General features: G+C 44.5%; 1 protein-coding gene across 1 annotated transcript in view; it reads right to left on the bottom strand.

Annotated features, from left to right (window-relative positions):
• Positions 1 to 754: 754 nt before the first annotated feature.
• Positions 755 to 21,275, bottom strand: part of LOC144784935 (uncharacterized) — an 85,087-nt gene continuing 64,566 nt past the window's right edge. The window contains exon 2 of the mRNA XM_078664051.1: positions 755 to 3,665. Within this exon, the coding sequence (XP_078520177.1) occupies positions 755 to 3,328 (2,574 nt within the window). The 5' untranslated portion in view covers positions 3,329 to 3,665. The remainder of the gene's footprint in view (positions 3,666 to 21,275) is intronic.

Below are 21,275 nucleotides of genomic sequence, written 5' to 3'. Positions count from 1 at the left end.
CAGGAGGACTGACTTGTGTTCGTTCAACTGAAGGCCCAGGCAGCGGAACAAATGGAGGCAAGTAGACACGGCTTGCGAAGCGTCCTGGAAAGATGGTGCCTTGACGAGCCAGTCGTCCAAGTAAGGGAAAACTTCGAGAGATTGTCGTCGAAGGAAAGCTGCCACCGGTGCCAATACTTTGGTGAACACTCTCGGTGCCGATCGAAGGCCGAATGGAAGCACTTTGAACTGGAAATGGCTCTTTCCCACTGTAAAGCGAAGGTATTGTCTGTGAGCTGGGTGTATTGGAATATGGAAATATGCGTCCTCTAAATCCAGCGACGCCAAGTAGTCGCCTGGATTTAAGAGAGGAAGAATTTCCTGGAGAGTGACCATCCTGAAGGAGAGCTTTACGAGATAGGTGTTGAGCTCCCGAAGATCGAGGATGGGACGCCAAGTGTCTTTCGTCTTCCGCACTAGGAAGAATCTTGAATAGAACCCCCGGCCCCTCTGAGAGAGCGGGACCGGTTCTATTGCTCCTTTGAGGAACAACTGGTGGGCTTCTAGATGTAGTAATCCTAGATGTCCTGAGCGGATGGCGCCCGGAGCTCGTGTTGGAGGAAAGTCGTGAAACTCCAACGTATGGCCACTCTTCACTATGTTGAGGACCCATTGGTCCGATGTTATTGACATCCAACTGTCCAGACAAAGGGATATCCTGCCCCCCACTGATGTGATCGGGAGGGGAGGAACAGCAGGTAGAGCCGGGAGGCCGCTATTGTCGTTTGGTGTTGTCACGGCCTTGTCGCTGTTGACGGCCTCGCGGAGGGTTGCGAGAGAAAGATGCTGATTGCCCTTGTCGCTGATTCGAGTAATTGGGTTTATATGACTGGGAAGACTGCGAGGAAAAACGTTGTTGGTTTCCTCTGTAAGATGTAAATCCTCTCCCTCGTGCGCCCCTAAAGGGGACCTTGCGGTAGGTGAGAGAGCCCAAGGACTTTGCTGTGTCTGTGTCCTTCTTAATATTCTGTAGGGTATCATCCACATGCTTCCCGAACAGCATCTCCCCATCAAAAGGGAGGTCTAGGACTCTGTTCTGGACCTCCTGACGAAACCAGGTGGCCTTCAGCCAACCCTGACGCCGTAAGACGGCGGAGCCGGCCAAGGCCCGGAAGGCCGTGGAAGCAATGTCCATTGCGCAGTCAATCACTTCTGCAGACGATTTCTCTCCTTCCGCCAGCACCTTCTTGGCGTCCTCCTTAGTGGGCTCAGGTAATAGGTCCACGAAGGGTTCCATGTCGCACCACATCTGGCGGTCGTAACGGCCTAAGATGGCAAGGGCATTCGCCGCTCTAACCAGTAAGCTGGCCATAGAGGAAAATCGTTTTCCAACATTATCCAGACGTCTGCCGTCTTTGTCCGGAGGAGTGGTCAACGGTGTGGACGGATTCTTTGACTTGCTTTGTGCCGCCTGAGAAATCACCGAGTCAGGCTTTGGCTGACCAATAAGGCAAGCTGGACTGCCTTCAGGAGCTTTATATTTCTTCTCCAGTCTGGGGAGGACTGGAATCACCGTGGCAGGACTCTGCATGATCTTCATGCCCTCCTCCCATACATGCTCTATAATGGGAATAGATTTGACAGAGCGTTGGTGTTGTTCCTTAAAGTCATAAAGGAAACATTCCGATTCCTCTCTTGAAATAGGTAGTCCAAACCTCTTAGCAGCCCGTTCCATCAGATGATGAAAACCCCCTATATCCACCGGAGGGGAGATGGAAGTGTCACGACCAGCAGCATTTGGGTCTTGCGGGTCAATGTCCCCCTGATCCGGGTCAGGGTCCTGTAAAGGATCCATCAAGGGATCCACTGGAACAACCTCCTCATCCGAAGAGGTATCCTGATGGGCATCGGGCAGTGGTACGGGATCTGGTGTGGGAACCCGGGCCAAAGGTGTCACTGGCGGTGGTGTGGAGGGTACCACCGGAACACTAGTAGCCGGCTGCACTTGCGGCTGTGGTGGAAGTGGAAAAAACGTAGTCTGTCCGGAAGGGTCTGACGGAAACCTTTTACGATAATCCTGAAGCATGTCCTGAAGATCCGAAATGAGAGAGGAGGGCATGGCTACCATGCCTTGTCCCAAACTCGGCGGATGTCGCTCTTCCACAACATAAGGATGTAGTTGTTGGCCACCTGCCTGGTCGAAATACTCCTCCGTGTCCGTCTCCTGCAACTTTACGTTCAAGTCCGAGGGACTATAGGCAGGTCCATAATTGTCCTGAAACTCATCCTCGTCAGACTCATCATCTAACAGCATTGTCGGTAGATGGGAAGAGACTCGTCGCGGAGACGTCATCTCCGGCGTGATTTTCATTCTCTGAACTGGAAAATGCAATTTTTGGACCGTCGACGGTCTCGTCGACGACGCCGTCGTCGTCGGAGCATCAGTTACTGTAACCGTCGACTGCACCACAGCCTTCGTCGACACAATCCTCGTCGTCGATGGGACCACCGTCGACGGTCTCGTCGACGAACTCGTCGTCATTATCATCGTCGTCGACGTGGAAGCCGTCGTCGTCGACGTCGTCGACGTAGTCTTCGTCGTCGTTGCGGCCGTCGACAGCGGCCTGCTAGTCGTCGTCGACGTGGAAGCGATCATCGTCGACGAGCTCGGAACCTTGAACGTCGACGAAGTCGTCGTCGTGGACACCACTACCGTCGACGAGCCCGTCGACGGAGCCACAGAAACAGCGGGAACTTTAGCCAAAGTCACAGCCGTCGACGTACCTGGTGTTCTCGTCGTCGACGGACGCTGTTTTTTCTCCGGCCCAGATCCTGACGTGCCAGTAGAGTGTTTATCACTGGGCTTGATCTTTTTGGACGGAGGAGAAAGGATCACCACCTCCTTTTTGTCCTTTAAGGCTGGCACCACTGCTGTAGCCTGTCCCTGCCTCTCCTTTACACTTTCGTGAGGAGATTGAAGGGGACCAGCCCTCTCAGACCTGTCAGAGATCTTGTGAGGGGCTTTAAGAGGGGGCTCAGATGTCGAAGAACCAGGGGGAGACCTACCCCTCTTCTTTGATCTTTGCGAGGAAGCAGCAGACACGGAATCCTCCTCATCCGAAGAGAGCACCTCCTTGCGTGTCTTCATCTTCTGAAGCCAGGTAAGTAGCCGGCCTTCTCTGTCCCGAAGAGTCTTGTTCGAGAAAGTCCTGCAGATCTTGCAGTCTGTGGCCTTGTGGTCAGGATATAAGCAATAGATGCAATTATCGTGCTTATCCTCCACAAAAAGACGTTTTTTGCCACAAGAGGCACAGGACCTGAATAAGGCCTTCTTCTCCTTGTCAGACATGACGATTTGAAGCAGAAACTTGAAGAAATAAGTAGAAAAACAGTGAAAACTGAGCAGAGCTCAGTGGAGACTCCCTAGCACAACGTGCGGTAGAAAAATCTGAGGCTCTGAGCTCTCTCAGGAAGGTTCTAGAGGGTGAGGCTGCTCTGATTGGTCCTGGCAAAAGTTTGGTCTCTTTTTCACAAAAAGAGGTGGATAGAATACAAAATGAGATGAGGCCTAGGCCTAGGTTTCTCTTTTGTTTCTATGATTTTTTATACTACCGAGGCTCCCATTCCGACGACGGGGAATGATACAAAGCATGGGAATCTATGAAAGTTCCAATACTGGGGCAAGTCTCCTTATTTGGGCTGCTGCTTTATAGAGGATACCACTTTTTCAAGTTCCTGCTATGGGTAGAAAAATAAGACAACTCCTCCAACTCTAGCCGGGATCATTCTTGCACGCTTTGGCCTCGATACTAATGAAATACAAGATCCCCCTAAAAGGCACAGCGATCAGAGCACTTATCTGCCACGTACTCGCACTACTGCTTTTTCACGGATGGACTGGTGTCGTCTTTCCACCTTGTAAGCATCATTTTCATCTCCATTCAAAGCTATTAAATGAACCTGTGAAAGACAAGTCTTGCTCTACTCCCCTTGTCTGCCTTAATTGTTCTTGCTTATTCCTATTGAAGTAAAGGGAAAAACGACCAAAGACAAAATGCAAACAGAAAAAAAACCCACCAAGATGCAACACAGAAGCCAGACATTAAATGTCAACGGTCACTTCATTAAACAATCTCAGAGAAAACTCTGAATGCAAATCTTACTAGGTAAACAAAATACTCTAGAACCTCATGCCTTCATTAGGAGGCAAATGTAAAAAATGTACCTACTTCACGCATCAATATCTGTGCTCCAAACAGCTCTTTATTGTTAACTGGTGAAGTTAACACAATCCCACGAGGCTGTGAACAGAAAAGACTGGACAGGTTGTGACCCCCGCACCTCTCCCCAAGCTCAAACCTATCCCCAGGGAGAAACCTTCCCAACAAAGTTCCAGCTTCTTACTATTTTCCAAGCAGACAGGCTGAGCTTCACACTATTATCCAAACAGACAGGCTGGCAATTGTAACCCTATCCCAAAAATTAGGTACTTATCTGGACACGTGTCGCAAGCCGACTCACTGCCACCACTCAAAGCTCTTTAGATCAATGCCATTAACTCAGGTTATATAGATGTGTGACAAGTAGCCCATTCAATTTGGTCATCTCTCCACTACAGATCGTAAGTGCATGGATGCAACTCAAATAAGCAGAGACTATTTTATTCCAGAGTCTCATTCTGGCACACCATTACGAGGCATTCAAAAGGTGGTCCTTTTCATGTAGCCTGTTCAGAATAGAAAAAAAAAAAGCACACACAACATACAAAGCAAAAGCACATTTAACCACCACATGCATTTTGTGACCCAACCAATCCACTCTACTACCCTTAACTGTATTAGAAAGGTGCTAGAAAGCAAGCCACACAATAAAGCCACTCAAAATTACATTTTGCATTCTTTTGCACGACTACTCAATTTTGACAAACACAAATTGCCAGACATTGTTGCAATTTACTTCAAAGCGGACTCGATTCACTTGTGCCTTTAGGCTATCCATCATTCAGAGAATTATTACACTTGCTACATGCAAATTACGCAAACCTGATAATATAGCTCTTGCTTGACACATTTGCAGCACAAAAATCAGCAGTTTTTAATTCGGATTACCTTCTATTAACATTTACCTCATCTCTTACGAGTGCTGCTTTCTCATCCAAGAGCTGTAATCGTGCAGTGTGCTTTGTAGAATCCAATCCTGTCTGAAGCAAAGAGTTGCACACAGACTAATCCATTCACAGTAGTAACTCTCAACCACTTTTTTCCACGTATCCATTCAAACGACTGATGGTGAAGTGAATTTAACTCAATGCTTTAAGAATGTAGATTTGATGCACTCGTTACTTTCCTTTTGATTAATTCTACTTGTGCGATCGTGACCAAGCACACGCATTTTTTTAGTGAACATTTCTCATACTGCTTATACAGTCACGCCACTGTTCGCTGCAAACTCCAACCACTGCATATTTGGAACTGAGTGATATTTGATTTGAATTGGTCTCACATTGATCCAGAATTCCATTCTGCTTGCATCATGTTATCTGGTTGCAAAGTTTTGGTTGCAAAATTCTCTCCCATTAGCCTCTTCGTGGTATTGTTTGGAGCTCCAATGCCTGCTCTGAAAAATGTCTCAACAAGAGAAAGTTTTGGCCGCCCATCCTTATAGTAGGCAAGGGCAAATCCCTCCCCAACATCACAAATGTTCAATTGTTTATTATCTTGGTTGGCTCAAAAAGGCACACTATTTCGCTAAAGAGAAAAGCATCCTTCACAATTCCAGCCAATTTTGAAACAATCCATCATCTGCAGACTTCATGAAAATGAATTAGTTGAAAATACAACAGACCTGAACTACACCTGCTTGTCCCTTCAGAAGTCTCCTTATTTGGGCTGCTGCTTTATAGAGGATACCACTTTTTCAAGTTCCTGCTATGGGTAGAAAAATAAGACAACTCCTCCAACTCTAGCCGGGATCATTCTTGCACGCTTTGGCCTCGATACTAATGAAATACAAGATCCCCCTAAAAGGCACAGCGATCAGAGCACTTATCTGCCACGTACTCGCACTACTGCTTTTTCACGGATGGACTGGTGTCGTCTTTCCACCTTGTAAGCATCATTTTCATCTCCATTCAAAGCTATTAAATGAACCTGTGAAAGACAAGTCTTGCTCTACTCCCCTTGTCTGCCTTAATTGTTCTTGCTTATTCCTATTGAAGTAAAGGGAAAAACGACCAAAGACAAAATGCAAACAGACAAAAAAAACACCAAGATGCAACACAGAAGCCAGACAATAAATGTCAACGGTCACTTCATTAAACAATCTCAGAGAAAACTCTGAATGCAAATCTTACTAGGTAAACAAAAGACTCTAGAACCTCATGCCTTCATTAGGAGGCAAATGTAAAAAATGTACCTACTTCACGCATCAATATCTGTGCTCCAAACAGCTCTTTATTGTTAACTGGTGAAGTTAACACAATCCCACGAGGCTGTGAACAGAAAAGACTTGACAGGTTGTGACCCCCGCACCTCTCCCCAAGCTCAAACCTATCCCCAGGGAGAAACCTTCCCAACAAAGTTCCAGCTTCACAGTATTTTCCAAGCAGACAGGCTGAGCTTCACACTATTATCCAAACAGACAGGCTGGCAATTGTAACCCTATCCCAAAAATTAGGTACTTATCTGGACACGTGTCGCAAGCCGACTCACTGCCACCACTCAAAGCTCTTTAGATCAATGCCATTAACTCAGGTTATATAGATGTGTGACAAGTAGCCCATTCAATTTGGTCGTCTCTCCACTACAGATCGCAAGTGCATGGATGCAACTCAAATAAGCAGAGACTATTTTATTCCAGAGTATCATTGTGGCACACCATTACGAGGCATTCAAAAGGTGGTCCTTTTCATGTAGCCTGTTCAGAATAGAAAAAAAAAAGCACACACAACATACAAAGCAAAAGCACATTTAACCTCCACATGCATTTTGTGACCCAACCAATCCACTCTACTACCCTTAACTGTATTAGAAAGGTGCTAGAAAGCAAGCCACACAATAAAGCCACTCAAAATTACATTTTGCATTCTTTTGCACGACTACTCAATTTTGACAAACACAAATTGCCAGACATTGTTGCAATTTACTTCAAAGCGGACTCGATTCACTTGTGCCTTTAGGCTATCCATCATTCAGAGAATTATTACACTTGCTACATGCAAATTACGCAAACCTTCTGATAATATAGCTCTTGCTTGACACATTTGCAGGACAAAAATCAGCAGTTTTTAATTCGGATTACCTTCTATTAACATTTACCTCATCTCTTACGAGTGCTGCTTTCTCATCCAAGAGCTGTAATCGTGCAGTGTGCTTTGTAGAATCCAATCCTGTCTGAAGCAAAGAGTTGCACACAGACTAATCCATTCACAGTAGTAACTCTCAACCACTTTTTTCCACGTATCCATTCAAACGACTGATGGTGAAGTGAATTTAACTCAATGCTTTAAGAATGTAGATTTGATGCACTCGTTACTTTCCTTTTGATTAATTCTACTTGTGCGATCGTGACCAAGCACACGCATTTTTTTAGTGAACATTTCTCATACTGCTTATACAGTCACGCCACTGTTCGCTGCAAACTCCAACCACTGCATATTTGGAACTGAGTGATATTTGATTTGAATTGGTCTCACATTGATCCAGAATTCCATTCTGCTTGCATCATGTTATCTGGTTGCAAAGTTTTGGTTGCAAAATTCTCTCCCATTAGCCTCTTCGTGGTCTTGTTTGTAGCTCCAATGCCTGCTCTGAAAAATGTCTCAACAAGAGAAAGTTTTGGCCACCCATCCCCATAGTAGGCAAGGGCAAATCCCTCCCCAACATCACAAATGTTCAATTGTTTATTATCTTGGTTGGCTCAAAAAGGCACACTATTTCGCTAAAGAGAAAAGCATCCTTCACAATTCCAGCCAATTTTGAAACAATTCATCATCTGCAGACTTCATGAAAATGAATTAGTTGAAAATACAACAGACCTGAACTACACCTGCTTGTCCCTTCAGAAGTCTCCTTATTTGGGCTGCTGCTTTATAGAGGATACCACTTTTTCAAGTTCCTGCTATGGGTAGAAAAATAAGACAACTCCTCCAACTCTAGCCGGGATCATTCTTGCACGCTTTGGCCTCGATACTAATGAAATACAAGATCCCCCTAAAAGGCACAGCGATCAGAGCACTTATCTGCCACGTACTCGCACTACTGCTTTTTCACGGATGGACTGGTGTCGTCTTTCCACCTTGTAAGCATCATTTTCATCTCCATTCAAAGCTATTAAATGAACCTGTGAAAGACAAGTCTTGCTCTACTCCCCTTGTCTGCCTTAATTGTTCTTGCTTATTCCTATTGAAGTAAAGGGAAAAACGACCAAAGACAAAATGCAAACAGAAAAAAAACCACCAAGATGCAACACAGAAGCCAGACAAATGTCAACGGTCACTTCATTAAACAATCTCAGAGAAAACTCTGAATGCAAATATTACTAGGTAAACAAAAGACTCTAGAACCTCATGCCTTCATTAGGAGGCAAATGTAAAAAATGTACCTACTTCACGCATCAATATCTGTGCTCCAAACAGCTCTTTATTGTTAACTGGTGAAGTTAACACAATACCACGAGGCTGTGAACAGAAAAGACTGGACAGGTTGTGACCCCCGCACCTCTCCCCAAGCTCAAACCTATCCCCAGGGAGAAACCTTCCCAACAAAGTTCCAGCTTCACACTATTTTCCAAGCAGACAGGCTGAGCTTCACACTATTATCCAAACAGACAGGCTGGCAATTGTAACCCTATCCCAAAAATTAGGTACTTATCTGGACACGTGTCGCAAGCCGACTCACTGCCACCACTCAAAGCTCTTTAGATCAATGCCATTAACTCAGGTTATATAGATGTGTGACAAGTAGCCCATTCAATTTGGTCGTCTCTCCACTACAGATCATAAGTGCATGGATGCAACTCAAATAAGCAGAGACTATTTTATTCCAGAGTATCATTGTGGCACACCATTACGAGGCATTCAAAAGGTGGTCCTTTTCATGTAGCCTGTTCAGAATAGAAAAAAAAAGCACACACAACATACAAAGCAAAAGCACATTTAACCACCACATGCATTTTGTGACCCAACCAATCCACTCTACTACCCTTAACTGTATTAGAAAGGTGCTAGAAAGCAAGCCACACAATAAAGCCACTCAAAATTACATTTCGCATTCTTTTGCACGACTACTCAATTTTGACAAACACAAATTGACAGACATTGTTGCAATTTACTTCAAAGCGGACTCGATTCACTTGTGCCTTTAGGCTATCCATCATTCAGAGAATTATTACACTTGCTACATGCAAATTACGCAAACCTTCTGATAATATAGCTCTTGCTTGACACATTTGCAGGACAAAAATCAGCAGTTTTTAATTCGGATTACCTTCTATTAACATTTACCTCAACTCTTACGAGTGCTGCTTTCTCATCCAAGAGCTGTAATCGTGCAGTGTGCTTTGTAGAATCCAATCCTGTCTGAAGCAAAGAGTTGCACACAGACTAATCCATTCACAGTAGTAACTCTCAACCACTTTTTTCCACGTATCCATTCAAACGACTGATGGTGAAGTGAATTTAACTCAATGCTTTAAGAATGTAGATTTGATGCACTCGTTACTTTCCTTTTGATTAATTCTACTTGTGCGATCCTGACCAAGCACACGCATTTTTTTAGTGAACATTTCTCATACTGCTTATACAGTCACGCCACTGTTCGCTGCCACTGTTCGCTGCAAACTCCAACCACTGCATATTTGGAACTGAGTGATATTTGATTTGAATTGGTCTCACATTGATCCAGAATTCCATTCTGCTTGCATCATGTTATCTGGTTGCAAAGTTTTGGTTGCAAAATTCTCTCCCATTAGCCTCTTCGTGGTCTTGTTTGGAGCTCCAATGCCTGCTCTGAAAAATGTCTCAACAAGAGAAAGTTTTGGCCGCCCATCCTTATAGTAGGCAAGGGCAAATCCCTCCCCAACATCACAAATGTTCAATTGTTTATTATCTTGGTTGGCTCAAAAAGGCACACTATTTCGCTAAAGAGAAAAGCATCCTTCACAATTCCAGCCAATTTTGAAACAATCCATCATCTGCAGACTTCATGAAAATGAATTAGTTGAAAATACAACAGACCTGAACTACACCTGCTTGTCCCTTCAGAAGTCTCCTTATTTGGGCTGCTGCTTTATAGACGATACCACTTTTTCAAGTTCCTGCTATGGGTAGAAAAATAAGACAACTCCTCCAACTCTAGCCGGGATCATTCTTGCACGCTTTGGCCTCGATACTAATGAAATACAAGATCCCCCTAAAAGGCACAGCGATCAGAGCACTTATCTGCCACGTACTCGCACTACTGCTTTTTCACGGATGGACTGGTGTCGTCTTTCCACCTTGTAAGCATCATTTTCATCTCCATTCAAAGCTATTAAATGAACCTGTGAAAGACAAGTCTTGCTCTACTCCCCTTGTCTGCCTTAATTGTTCTTGCTTATTCCTATTGAAGTAAAGGGAAAAACGACCAAAGACAAAATGCAAACAGACAAAAAAAACACCAAGATGCAACACAGAAGCCAGACAATAAATGTCAACGGTCACTTCATTAAACAATCTCAGAGAAAACTCTGAATGCAAATCTTACTAGGTAAACAAAAGACTCTAGAACCTCCTGCCTTCATTAGGAGGCAAATGTAAAAAATTTACCTACTTCACGCATCAATATCTGTGCTCCAAACAGCTCTTTATTGTTAACTGGTGAAGTTAACACAATCCCACGAGGCTGTGAACAGAAAAGACTGGACAGGTTGTGACCCCCGCACCTCTCCCCAAGCTCAAACCTATCCCCAGGGAGAAACCTTCCCAACAAAGTTCCAGCTTCACACTATTTTCCAAGCAGACAGGCTGAGCTTCACACTATTATCCAAACAGACAGGCTGGCAATTGTAACCCTATCCCAAAAATTAGGTACTTATCTGGACACGTGTCGCAAGCCGACTCACTGCCACCACTCAAAGCTCTTTAGATCAATGCCATTAACTCAGGTTATATAGATGTGTGACAAGTAGCCCATTCAATTTGGTCGTCTCTCCACTACAGATCGTAAGTGCATGGATGCAACTCAAATAAGCAGAGACTATTTTATTCCAGAGTATCATTGTGGCACACCATTACGAGGCATTCAAAAGGTGGTCCTTTTCATGTAGCCTGTTCAGAATAGAAAAAAAAAAGCACACACAACATACAAAGCAAAAGCACATTTAACCACCACATGCATTTTGTGACCCAACCAATCCACTCTACTACCCTTAACTGTATTAGAAAGGTGCTAGAAAGCAAGCCACACAATAAAGCCACTCAAAATTACATTTTGCATTCTTTTGCACGACTACTCAATTTTGACAAACACAAATTGCCAGACATTGTTGCAATTTACTTCAAAGCGGACTCGATTCACTTGTGCCTTTAGGCTATCCATCATTCAGAGAATTATTACACTTGCTACATGCAAATTACGCAAACCTTCTGATAATATAGCTCTTGCTTGACACATTTGCAGGACAAAAATCAGCAGTTTTTAATTCAGATTACCTTCTATTAACATTTACCTCATCTCTTACGAGTGCTGCTTTCTCATCCAAGAGCTGTAATCGTGCAGTGTGCTTTGTAGAATCCAATCCTGTCTGAAGCAAAGAGTTGCACACAGACTAATCCATTCACAGTAGTAACTCTCAACCACTTTTTTCCACTTATCCATTCAAACGACTGATGGTGAAGTGAATTAAACTCAATGCTTTAAGAATGTAGATTTGATGCACTCGTTACTTTCCTTTTGATTAATTCTACTTGTGCGATCGTGACCAAGCACACGCATTTCTTTAGTGAACATTTCTCATACAGCTTATACAGTCACGCCACTGTTCGCTGCAAACTCCAACCACTGCATATTTGGAACTGAGTGATATTTGATTTGAATTGGTCTCACATTGATCCAGAATTCCATTCTGCTTGCATCATGTTATCTGGTTGCAAAGTTTTGGTTGCAAAATTCTCTCCCATTAGCCTCTTCGTGGTCTTGTTTGGAGCTCCAATGCCTGCTCTGAAAAATGTCTCAACAAGAGAAAGTTTTGGCCGCCCATCCTTATAGTAGGCAAGGGCAAATCCCTCCCCAACATCACAAATGTTCAATTGTTTATTATCTTGGTTGGCTCAAAAAGGCACACTATTTCGCTAAAGAGAAAAGCATCCTTCACAATTCCAGCCAATTTTGAAACAATCCATCATCTGCAGACTTCATGAAAATGAATTAGTTGAAAATACAACAGACCTGAACTACACCTGCTTGTCCCTTCAGAAGTCTCCTTATTTGGGCTGCTGCTTTATAGACGATACCACTTTTTCAAGTTCCTGCTATGGGTAGAAAAATAAGACAACTCCTCCAACTCTAGCCGGGATCATTCTTGCACGCTTTGGCCTCGATACTAATGAAATACAAGATCCCCCTAAAAGGCACAGCGATCAGAGCACTTATCTGCCACGTACTCGCACTACTGCTTTTTCACGGATGGACTGGTGTCGTCTTTCCACCTTGTAAGCATCATTTTCATCTCCATTCAAAGCTATTAAATGAACCTGTGAAAGACAAGTCTTGCTCTACTCCCCTTGTCTGCCTTAATTGTTCTTGCTTATTCCTATTGAAGTAAAGGGAAAAACGACCAAAGACAAAATGCAAACAGACAAAAAAAACACCAAGATGCAACACAGAAGCCAGACAATAAATGTCAACGGTCACTTCATTAAACAATCTCAGAGAAAACTCTGAATGCAAATCTTACTAGGTAAACAAAAGACTCTAGAACCTCCTGCCTTCATTAGGAGGCAAATGTAAAAAATTTACCTACTTCACGCATCAATATCTGTGCTCCAAACAGCTCTTTATTGTTAACTGGTGAAGTTAACACAATCCCACGAGGCTGTGAACAGAAAAGACTGGACAGGTTGTGACCCCCGCACCTCTCCCCAAGCTCAAACCTATCCCCAGGGAGAAACCTTCCCAACAAAGTTCCAGCTTCACACTATTTTCCAAGCAGACAGGCTGAGCTTCACACTATTATCCAAACAGACAGGCTGGCAATTGTAACCCTATCCCAAAAATTAGGTACTTATCTGGACACGTGTCGCAAGCCGACTCACTGCCACCACTCAAAGCTCTTTAGATCAATGCCATTAACTCAGGTTATATAGATGTGTGACAAGTAGCCCATTCAATTTGGTCGTCTCTCCACTACAGATCGTAAGTGCATGGATGCAACTCAAATAAGCAGAGACTATTTTATTCCAGAGTATCATTGTGGCACACCATTACGAGGCATTCAAAAGGTGGTCCTTTTCATGTAGCCTGTTCAGAATAGAAAAAAAAAAGCACACACAACATACAAAGCAAAAGCACATTTAACCACCACATGCATTTTGTGACCCAACCAATCCACTCTACTACCCTTAACTGTATTAGAAAGGTGCTAGAAATCAAGCCACACAATAAAGCCACTCAAAATTACATTTTGCATTCTTTTGCACGACTACTCAATTTTGACAAACACAAATTGCCAGACATTGTTGCAATTTACTTCAAAGCGGACTCGATTCACTTGTGCCTTTAGGCTATCCATCATTCAGAGAATTATTACACTTGCTACATGCAAATTACGCAAACCTTCTGATAATATAGCTCTTGCTTGACACATTTGCAGGACAAAAATCAGCAGTTTTTAATTCAGATTACCTTCTATTAACATTTACCTCATCTCTTACGAGTGCTGCTTTCTCATCCAAGAGCTGTAATCGTGCAGTGTGCTTTGTAGAATCCAATCCTGTCTGAAGCAAAGAGTTGCACACAGACTAATCCATTCACAGTAGTAACTCTCAACCACTTTTTTCCACTTATCCATTCAAACGACTGATGGTGAAGTGAATTAAACTCAATGCTTTAAGAATGTAGATTTGATGCACTCGTTACTTTCCTTTTGATTAATTCTACTTGTGCGATCGTGACCAAGCACACGCATTTCTTTAGTGAACATTTCTCATACAGCTTATACAGTCACGCCACTGTTCGCTGCAAACTCCAACCACTGCATATTTGGAACTGAGTGATATTTGATTTGAATTGGTCTCACATTGATCCAGAATTCCATTCTGCTTGCATCATGTTATCTGGTTGCAAAGTTTTGGTTGCAAAATTCTCTCCCATTAGCCTCTTCGTGGTCTTGTTTGGAGCTCCAATGCCTGCTCTGAAAAATGTCTCAACAAGAGAAAGTTTTAGCCGCCCATCCCCATAGTAGGCACGGGCAAATCCCTCCCCAACATCACAAATGTTCAATTGTTTATTATCTTGGTTGGCTCAAAAAGGCACACTATTTCGCTAAAGAGAAAAGCATCCTTCACAATTCCAGCCAATTTTGAAACAATCCATCATCTGCAGACTTCATGAAAATGAATTAGTTGAAAATACAACAGACCTGAACTACACCTGCTCGTCCCTTCAGAAGTCTCCTTATTTGGGCTGCTGCTTTATAGAGGATACCACTTTTTCAAGTTCCTGCTATGGGTAGAAAAATAAGACAACTCCTCCAACTCTAGCCGGGATCATTCTTGCACGCTTTGGCCTCGTTACTAATGGAATACAAGATCCCCCTAAAAGGCACAGCGATCAGAGCACTTATCTGCCACATACTCGCACTACTGCTTTTTCACGGATGGACTGGTGTCGTCTTTCCACCTTGTAAGCATCATTTTCATCTCCATTCAAAGCTATTAAATGAACCTGTGAAAGACGAGTCTTGCTCTACTCCCCTTGTCTGCCTTAATTGTTCTTGCTTATTCCTATTGAAGTAAAGGGAAAAACGACCAAAGACAAAATGCAAACAGAAAAAAACCCACCAAGATGCAACACAGAAGCCAGACAAATGTCAACGGTCACTTCATTAAACAATCTCAGAGAAAACTCTGAATGCAAATCTTACTAGGTAAACAAAAGACTCTAGAACCTCATGCCTTCATTAGGAGGCAAATGTAAAAAATGTACCTACTTCACGCATCAATATCTGTGCTCCAAACAGCTCTTTATTGTTAACTGGTGAAGTTAACACAATACCACGAGGCTGTGAACAGAAAAGACTGGACAGGTTGTGACCCCCGCACCTCTCCCCAAGCTCAAACCTATCCCCAGGGAGAAACCTTCCCAACAAAGTTCCAGCTTCACACTATTTTCCAAGCAGACAGGCTGAGCTTCACACTATTATCCAAACAGACAGGCTGGCAATTGTAACCCTATCCCAAAAATTAGGTACTTATCTGGACACGTGTCGCAAGCCGACTCACTGCCACCACTCAAAGCTCTTTAGAACAATGCCATTAACTCAGGTTATATAGATGTGTGACAAGTAGCCCATTCAATTTGGTCGTCTCTCCACTACAGATCATAAGTGCATGGATGCAACTCAAATAAGCAGAGACTATTTTATTCCAGAGTATCATTGTGGCACACCATTACGAGGCATTCAAAAGGTGGTCCTTTTCATGTAGCCTGTTCAGAATAGAAAAAAAAAGCACACACAACATACAAAGCAAAAGCACATTTAACCACCACATGCATTTTGTGACCCAACCAATCCACTCTACTACCCTTAACTGTATTAGAAAGGTGCTAGAAAGCAAGCCACACAATAAAGCCACTCAAAATTACATTTCGCATTCTTTTGCACGACTACTCAATTTTGACAAACACAAATTGCCAGACATTGTTGCAATTTACTTCAAAGCGGACTCGATTCACTTGTGCCTTTAGGCTATCCATCATTCAGAGAATTATTACACTTGCTACATGCAAATTACGCAAACCTTCTGATAATATAGCTCTTGCTTGACACATTTGCAGGACAATCAGCAGTTTTTAATTCGGATTACCTTCTATTAACATTTACCTCAACTCTTACGAGTGCTGCTTTCTCATCCAAGAGCTGTAATCGTGCAGTGTGCTTTGTAGAATCCAATCCTGTCTGAAGCAAAGAGTTGCACACAGACTAATCCATTCACAGTAGTAACTCTCAACCACTTTTTTCCACGTATCCATTCAAACGACTGATGGTGAAGAAAACAAGTTACTTACCTGTAACTTCAGTTATCCAGTATTGGTATCTTTCATAGATTCACATGCCTGAATCATTCCCCGTCGTCGAGGCGGGAGTCCCACGGTAAATAAAAAAGCAGTGCCAAAAGCACTTTGCAGTAGTAGGCCCTAGAAAAAAGGCCTGAGGCCTATATTATAGTAGCCTATCTACCTCCTTATGCTAAAAGACCCAAAGTCTTTGCTCCAACCAATCAGCTCACAGCACCCTCTAGAACCTTCCCTGCAGAGCCAGCTCTCCTCAGATTTTCGTAGCACAAGTGGGAACAAGTATCCCAAACTAAGAGAACTGACTCTCCGGGGAGGAGGGTGGGTTGCATGTGAATCTATGAAAGATACCAATACTGGATAACTGAAGTTACAGGTAAGTAACTTGTTTTCTTATCCAGTATTGGGGTATCTTTCATAGATTCACATGCCTGAATCAGAATAGCAAGCAGTAAGCCAGGCAAAGTCGGTTGCGGATGGTGGGAGACTTATTGCAGTGCACCCCCATGAGTGTATCGTCAACAACCAACAAACGCTTAGAGATTGAACCATTACTACATCACGTTCAAGTTCAACATTGACATTACTCATTTTCTTTCTGGAAAGAAATCTTAGGCATCATACAACAAAAACACAACATGTTAAATGCTTTCATATATATATAAATACAATCTAATAAAAGCATATACTTTAAATGAAATAAGTGAACATCAGTACCTGAACATACTCCTTATGGAAACAGGTGACGTAAAACAGCTTGACCTACTGCCGCATCATCCTGATTTGCTGATTGTAGGCAGTAGTGTCTTGTAAACGTGTGGACATTCTTCCATGTCGCAGCACGGCAAATGTTCTCAAGCGTCACTCCTGCAAATAAAGCCGCAGACGCTGCTACAGCTCTTGTGGAGTGAGATCGAACAGACCTTGTCAATGGTCGATTAGCCTTGACGTGGCAGAATTGAATCGCGGATGCGATCCATCTGGAAATTGTGGCTTTAGTGACCGCTTTCCCCAAAGTATTTTGACCATAAGCCACAAACAATTGATCTGATCTTCTCAAAGTTTTGGTTCTCTGAAGATAGAATTTTAAGCATCTCTTGATGTCTAAAGAATGCAATGTCTTTTCAGCCGGGGTTGACGGGTTTGGAAAGAAAACTTTCAGCTTTACAGGTTCATTTAAATGAAACTGGGAAGGCACTTTCGGTATGAATGTTGGATTTGTTCGTAAAGTGACATAGTCCTGGGAGAAATGCAAAAAGGGCTCCTTTATAGTGAAAGCTTGAATTTCTCCCACTCTTCTTGCGGAAGTTAGCGCCAATAATAAAGCAACCTTCCATGTTAAGAACTTGAGGTCGGCTCTATGGATAGGCTCGAACGGATGTTTCATCAGTTGTGATAGAACCGTGTTGAGCTCCCATTCCGGTGGTGAGGGCTTGACTGGTGGATAAGCCCGGAACAGACCTCTCATAAATTGCTTGATTAGCGATGAAGAGCAGAGTGACTGAGCATTGGTCCTCTTTCTGTACCTGGATAAAGCCGCTAAGTGGACCTTTATTGATGAAAAAGAAAGGCCAGATTGCGCTAAGTGTAATAAATAGGGCAATATCTTTTCTGCCGGTGCCTCTATAGGGTGCAAAGCACTAGAGATGCACCATGCGCAAAAATGAATATGCTACTTACCAGTATGCATCTGTTCTTGGCATGTAGGGCTGCTAACATTCATATCTTAGCATTAGATCGCCGCCTAGTGTTGGGCTCGGATGATTGCACATTGTTGTCCTGGAAGAGTCTTCGAAGTATCCTGAGATAGGTGGCTCCTCCCCTGGACTACAGTGCGCATGGGCATCGGCTCCATCCCCAGATTGTTTTTCGCCATTGTGGCAGAAGATGGAGTGAAAGTGTAAAGGATGTCCATGCTAATGAATAAATACAATAGTATATCTGCAGCTGCGACAGGCACCGGGGAGGAGGGCGGGCGATATGAATGTTAGCAGCCCTACATGCCAAGAACAGATGCATACTGGTAAGTAGCATATTCAGTTCGAGGCATGTGGGCTGCTAAATTCATATCTTAGCATAGAATACATAGCAGTCCCTCCATCAGCGGCGGTTGCCCGTGCCAGCTGCAGAAACCTGAAAAAGTGTTTTGAGAACAGCCTGTCCTACAGCAGCTTGCTGTTTGGAATGCACATCAACACAGTAGTGTTTTGTGAAGGTGTGTGGTGTGACCCACGTGGCTGCTCTGCAAATGTCCTCCAAAGGAATGTTCCCCAGGAAAGCCATGGATGCCCCCAGTTTGCGCGTGGAGTGCGCCCTGGGGGGTATTGTTAAAGTGCGCTTCGCTTTCTGATAACATATCTGGATGCACTTAACAATCCACCTGGCTATCCCTGCCTTGGAGATTGGGTTGCCTTTGTGTTGTGGTGCGAAGGCAACAAAGAGTTGCTTTGTCTTTCGAAAGTGTTGTGTCCTGTCTATGTAGTACATCAACGCCCTTCGTACATCTAAGGTATGGAGCATCCTTTCCGCCACCGTTTGCGGGTTTTGAAAGAATGCTGGTAAGTCAATGGTCTGATTTAGATGAAACTGTGACACCACCTTAGGAAGGAATTTAGGGTTAGTGCGTAGCACTACCCTATTTGGGTGAATTTGAATTAATGGCTCTTGTATTGTGAGCGCTTGCAGCTCACTGACACGCCTCAGAGACGTAATAGCTATAAGAAAGGCCACTTTCCACGTAAGGAATTGGAGCTCACACGAGTGCAGTGGCTCAAATGGTGGTCCCATCAGTCTGGTGAGAACGACGTTGAGGTTCCACACCGGAGCTGGTGGTGTCCTTGGGGGAATGACTCTCTTCAGACCTTCAAGGAAGGCTTTAATGGCGGGCACTCTGAAGACAGAGAGGTGCTGCCTGTTCTGAAGATAAGCCGCTATGGCTGATAGATGTATCCTAATGGAAGTGTACGCCAGATTGCACTTGTAGAGATGTAGCAGATAGCAGATGATGTTGGGGATAGATGCATCTAGTGGGTTGATGTCATTGGACGTACAGTAGATGACAAAACGCTTCCACTTAGCAGCATAGCATGCTCTAGTAGTTGGTTTCCTCGCCTCCTTGATGATACTCATGCATTCTGGAGGTAGGTTAAGGTATCCAAACTCTAGGACTTCAGGAGCCAGATCGCCAGGTTGAGCTGTTGTGGATCTGGATGCTGAATGTCTCCATGGTTCTGCGTCAAAAGACTGGGCGTGAGGCGCAGTCTTTGATGCGGCACCACTGAGAGCTCGAGGAACGTGGTGTACCAAGCCTGGCGTGCCCACGTTGGAGCAACCAGGATGAGAGTCATGGAGTGCTGCCTTAGCTTTCTTGCGACCAGCGGTATTAGAGGGGCTGGCGGAAAAGCGTACGCAAATTTGCCTGACCAGTTCATCCATATCGCATTCCCCTGCGACTGTGGGTGAGGGAACCTGGCGGCAAAGAGTCGGCATTTTGCGTTCTCCTTTGTGGCAAACAGGTCTATCTCCGGATGACCCCACTGCTGGAAGTACGGGTGGAGAACAGAAGGGTGTATCTCCCACTCGTGCATCTGATGGCTGTATCTGCTGAGCAGATCCGCCATCTGATTGTCCTTTCCTGGGAGGTGTTCTGCCATGAGGAAAATGTTCCTCTGAATGGCCCACTTCCACATGCTCTGAGCCAGATGAGACAGCTGTGGCGAGTGGGTGCCTCCCTGCTTTTGAATGTAGTACATCGCGGTCATGTTGTCCGTCCGGACTAGCACGACCTTGTTGCTCAGATGTACAATGAAGGACTTGAGCGCCATGAAGATTGCCATCAGTTCCAGATAGTTGATGTGCATCTTCTGTTGCTGCGTCGTCCATAGTCCCTGCACTGTGTAAGTGAGCACATGAGCTCCCCATCCCTGGAGAGATGCGTCCGTTGTCAGGATAATCTGCGGCACAGGCTCTTGGAACAGTCGGCCCTTGCAAAGGTTGTGTGGAGTCCACCAATGCAGAGAGTCGTATGCCCGACTGGTAACCAACACTAGGTCTGTCAATTGCCCACGAGCCTGTGTCCACTGATTCGCTAAGCACTCCTGGAGCGGGCGCATATGCAACCGTGCGTGAGGGACTATGAAGATGCAGGAGGCCATCATGCCTATCAACTGCATGAACACTCTCGCTGGCAGGGAGTGTCGTGGTCTGAATCGTTGGATCAGCGACTGAATGCTGTCGATTCTGACTTGGTTTGGCTGAGCCATGGCTGTCAGGGTGTTGATCGTAGCACCCAGGAACTGCCGGACATGTGCCGGCTGAAGATGCGATTTTGGGTAGTTCAGGGAGAAACCCAGATCGTGAAGCAGGCGAATTGTAGTCGACATGTCTGCGGCGCACTGTTGCTCTGACTTGGCTTGTACGAGCCAGTCGTCTAGGTATGGGTAGACATGGATATTCTGCCTCCTGAGGTGCGCCGCCACTGTCGCTAGACACTTGGTGAACACCCTCGGGCTGTTGTGACTCCGAAGGGTAGGACTTTGAACTGGTAGTGCCTGCCTTGAATAGTGAACCTGAGGTATTTCCTGTGTGACGGGTGTAGTGGAATGTGGAAATAAGCATCCTTGAGATCTAAGGTTGCTAAGAAGTCTCCCTGGTTTAGCAAGGGAAGAATCTGCTGCAGTGTAAGCATGTGGAAATGTTCCGATAGTATGTACAGGTTGAGGGGACGTAGATCGAGAATGGGCCTGAGAGAACCGTCCTTCTTTGGAATAAGGAAGTACAGGGAATATACCCCTGTGCCTTCCTCCCCCACCGGCACGAGCTCGATTGCGCCTTTTTGCAGCATCGCCACCACTTCCTGCTGCAATAAGTGCAAGTGCTCTGCGGACATAGGCCTTTGCCTTGGTGGGATGTTGGGTGGAGTGGATTTCAACTCTAGGCAATAACCATACTGGACTAGTTGTCGCACCCACCTGTCTGTGGTGATGTTTCTCCAGACGGGCAGGAACTGCTGCAGTCTCCCCCCGA

Source organism: Lissotriton helveticus, chromosome 10, assembly GCF_964261635.1.
Source record: "Lissotriton helveticus chromosome 10, aLisHel1.1, whole genome shotgun sequence".
Classification (NCBI taxonomy): domain Eukaryota; kingdom Metazoa; phylum Chordata; class Amphibia; order Caudata; family Salamandridae; genus Lissotriton; species Lissotriton helveticus.
The sequence above is the reverse complement of the archived record's forward strand: the minus strand, read 5'-3'. Positions and strand labels throughout refer to the sequence as shown.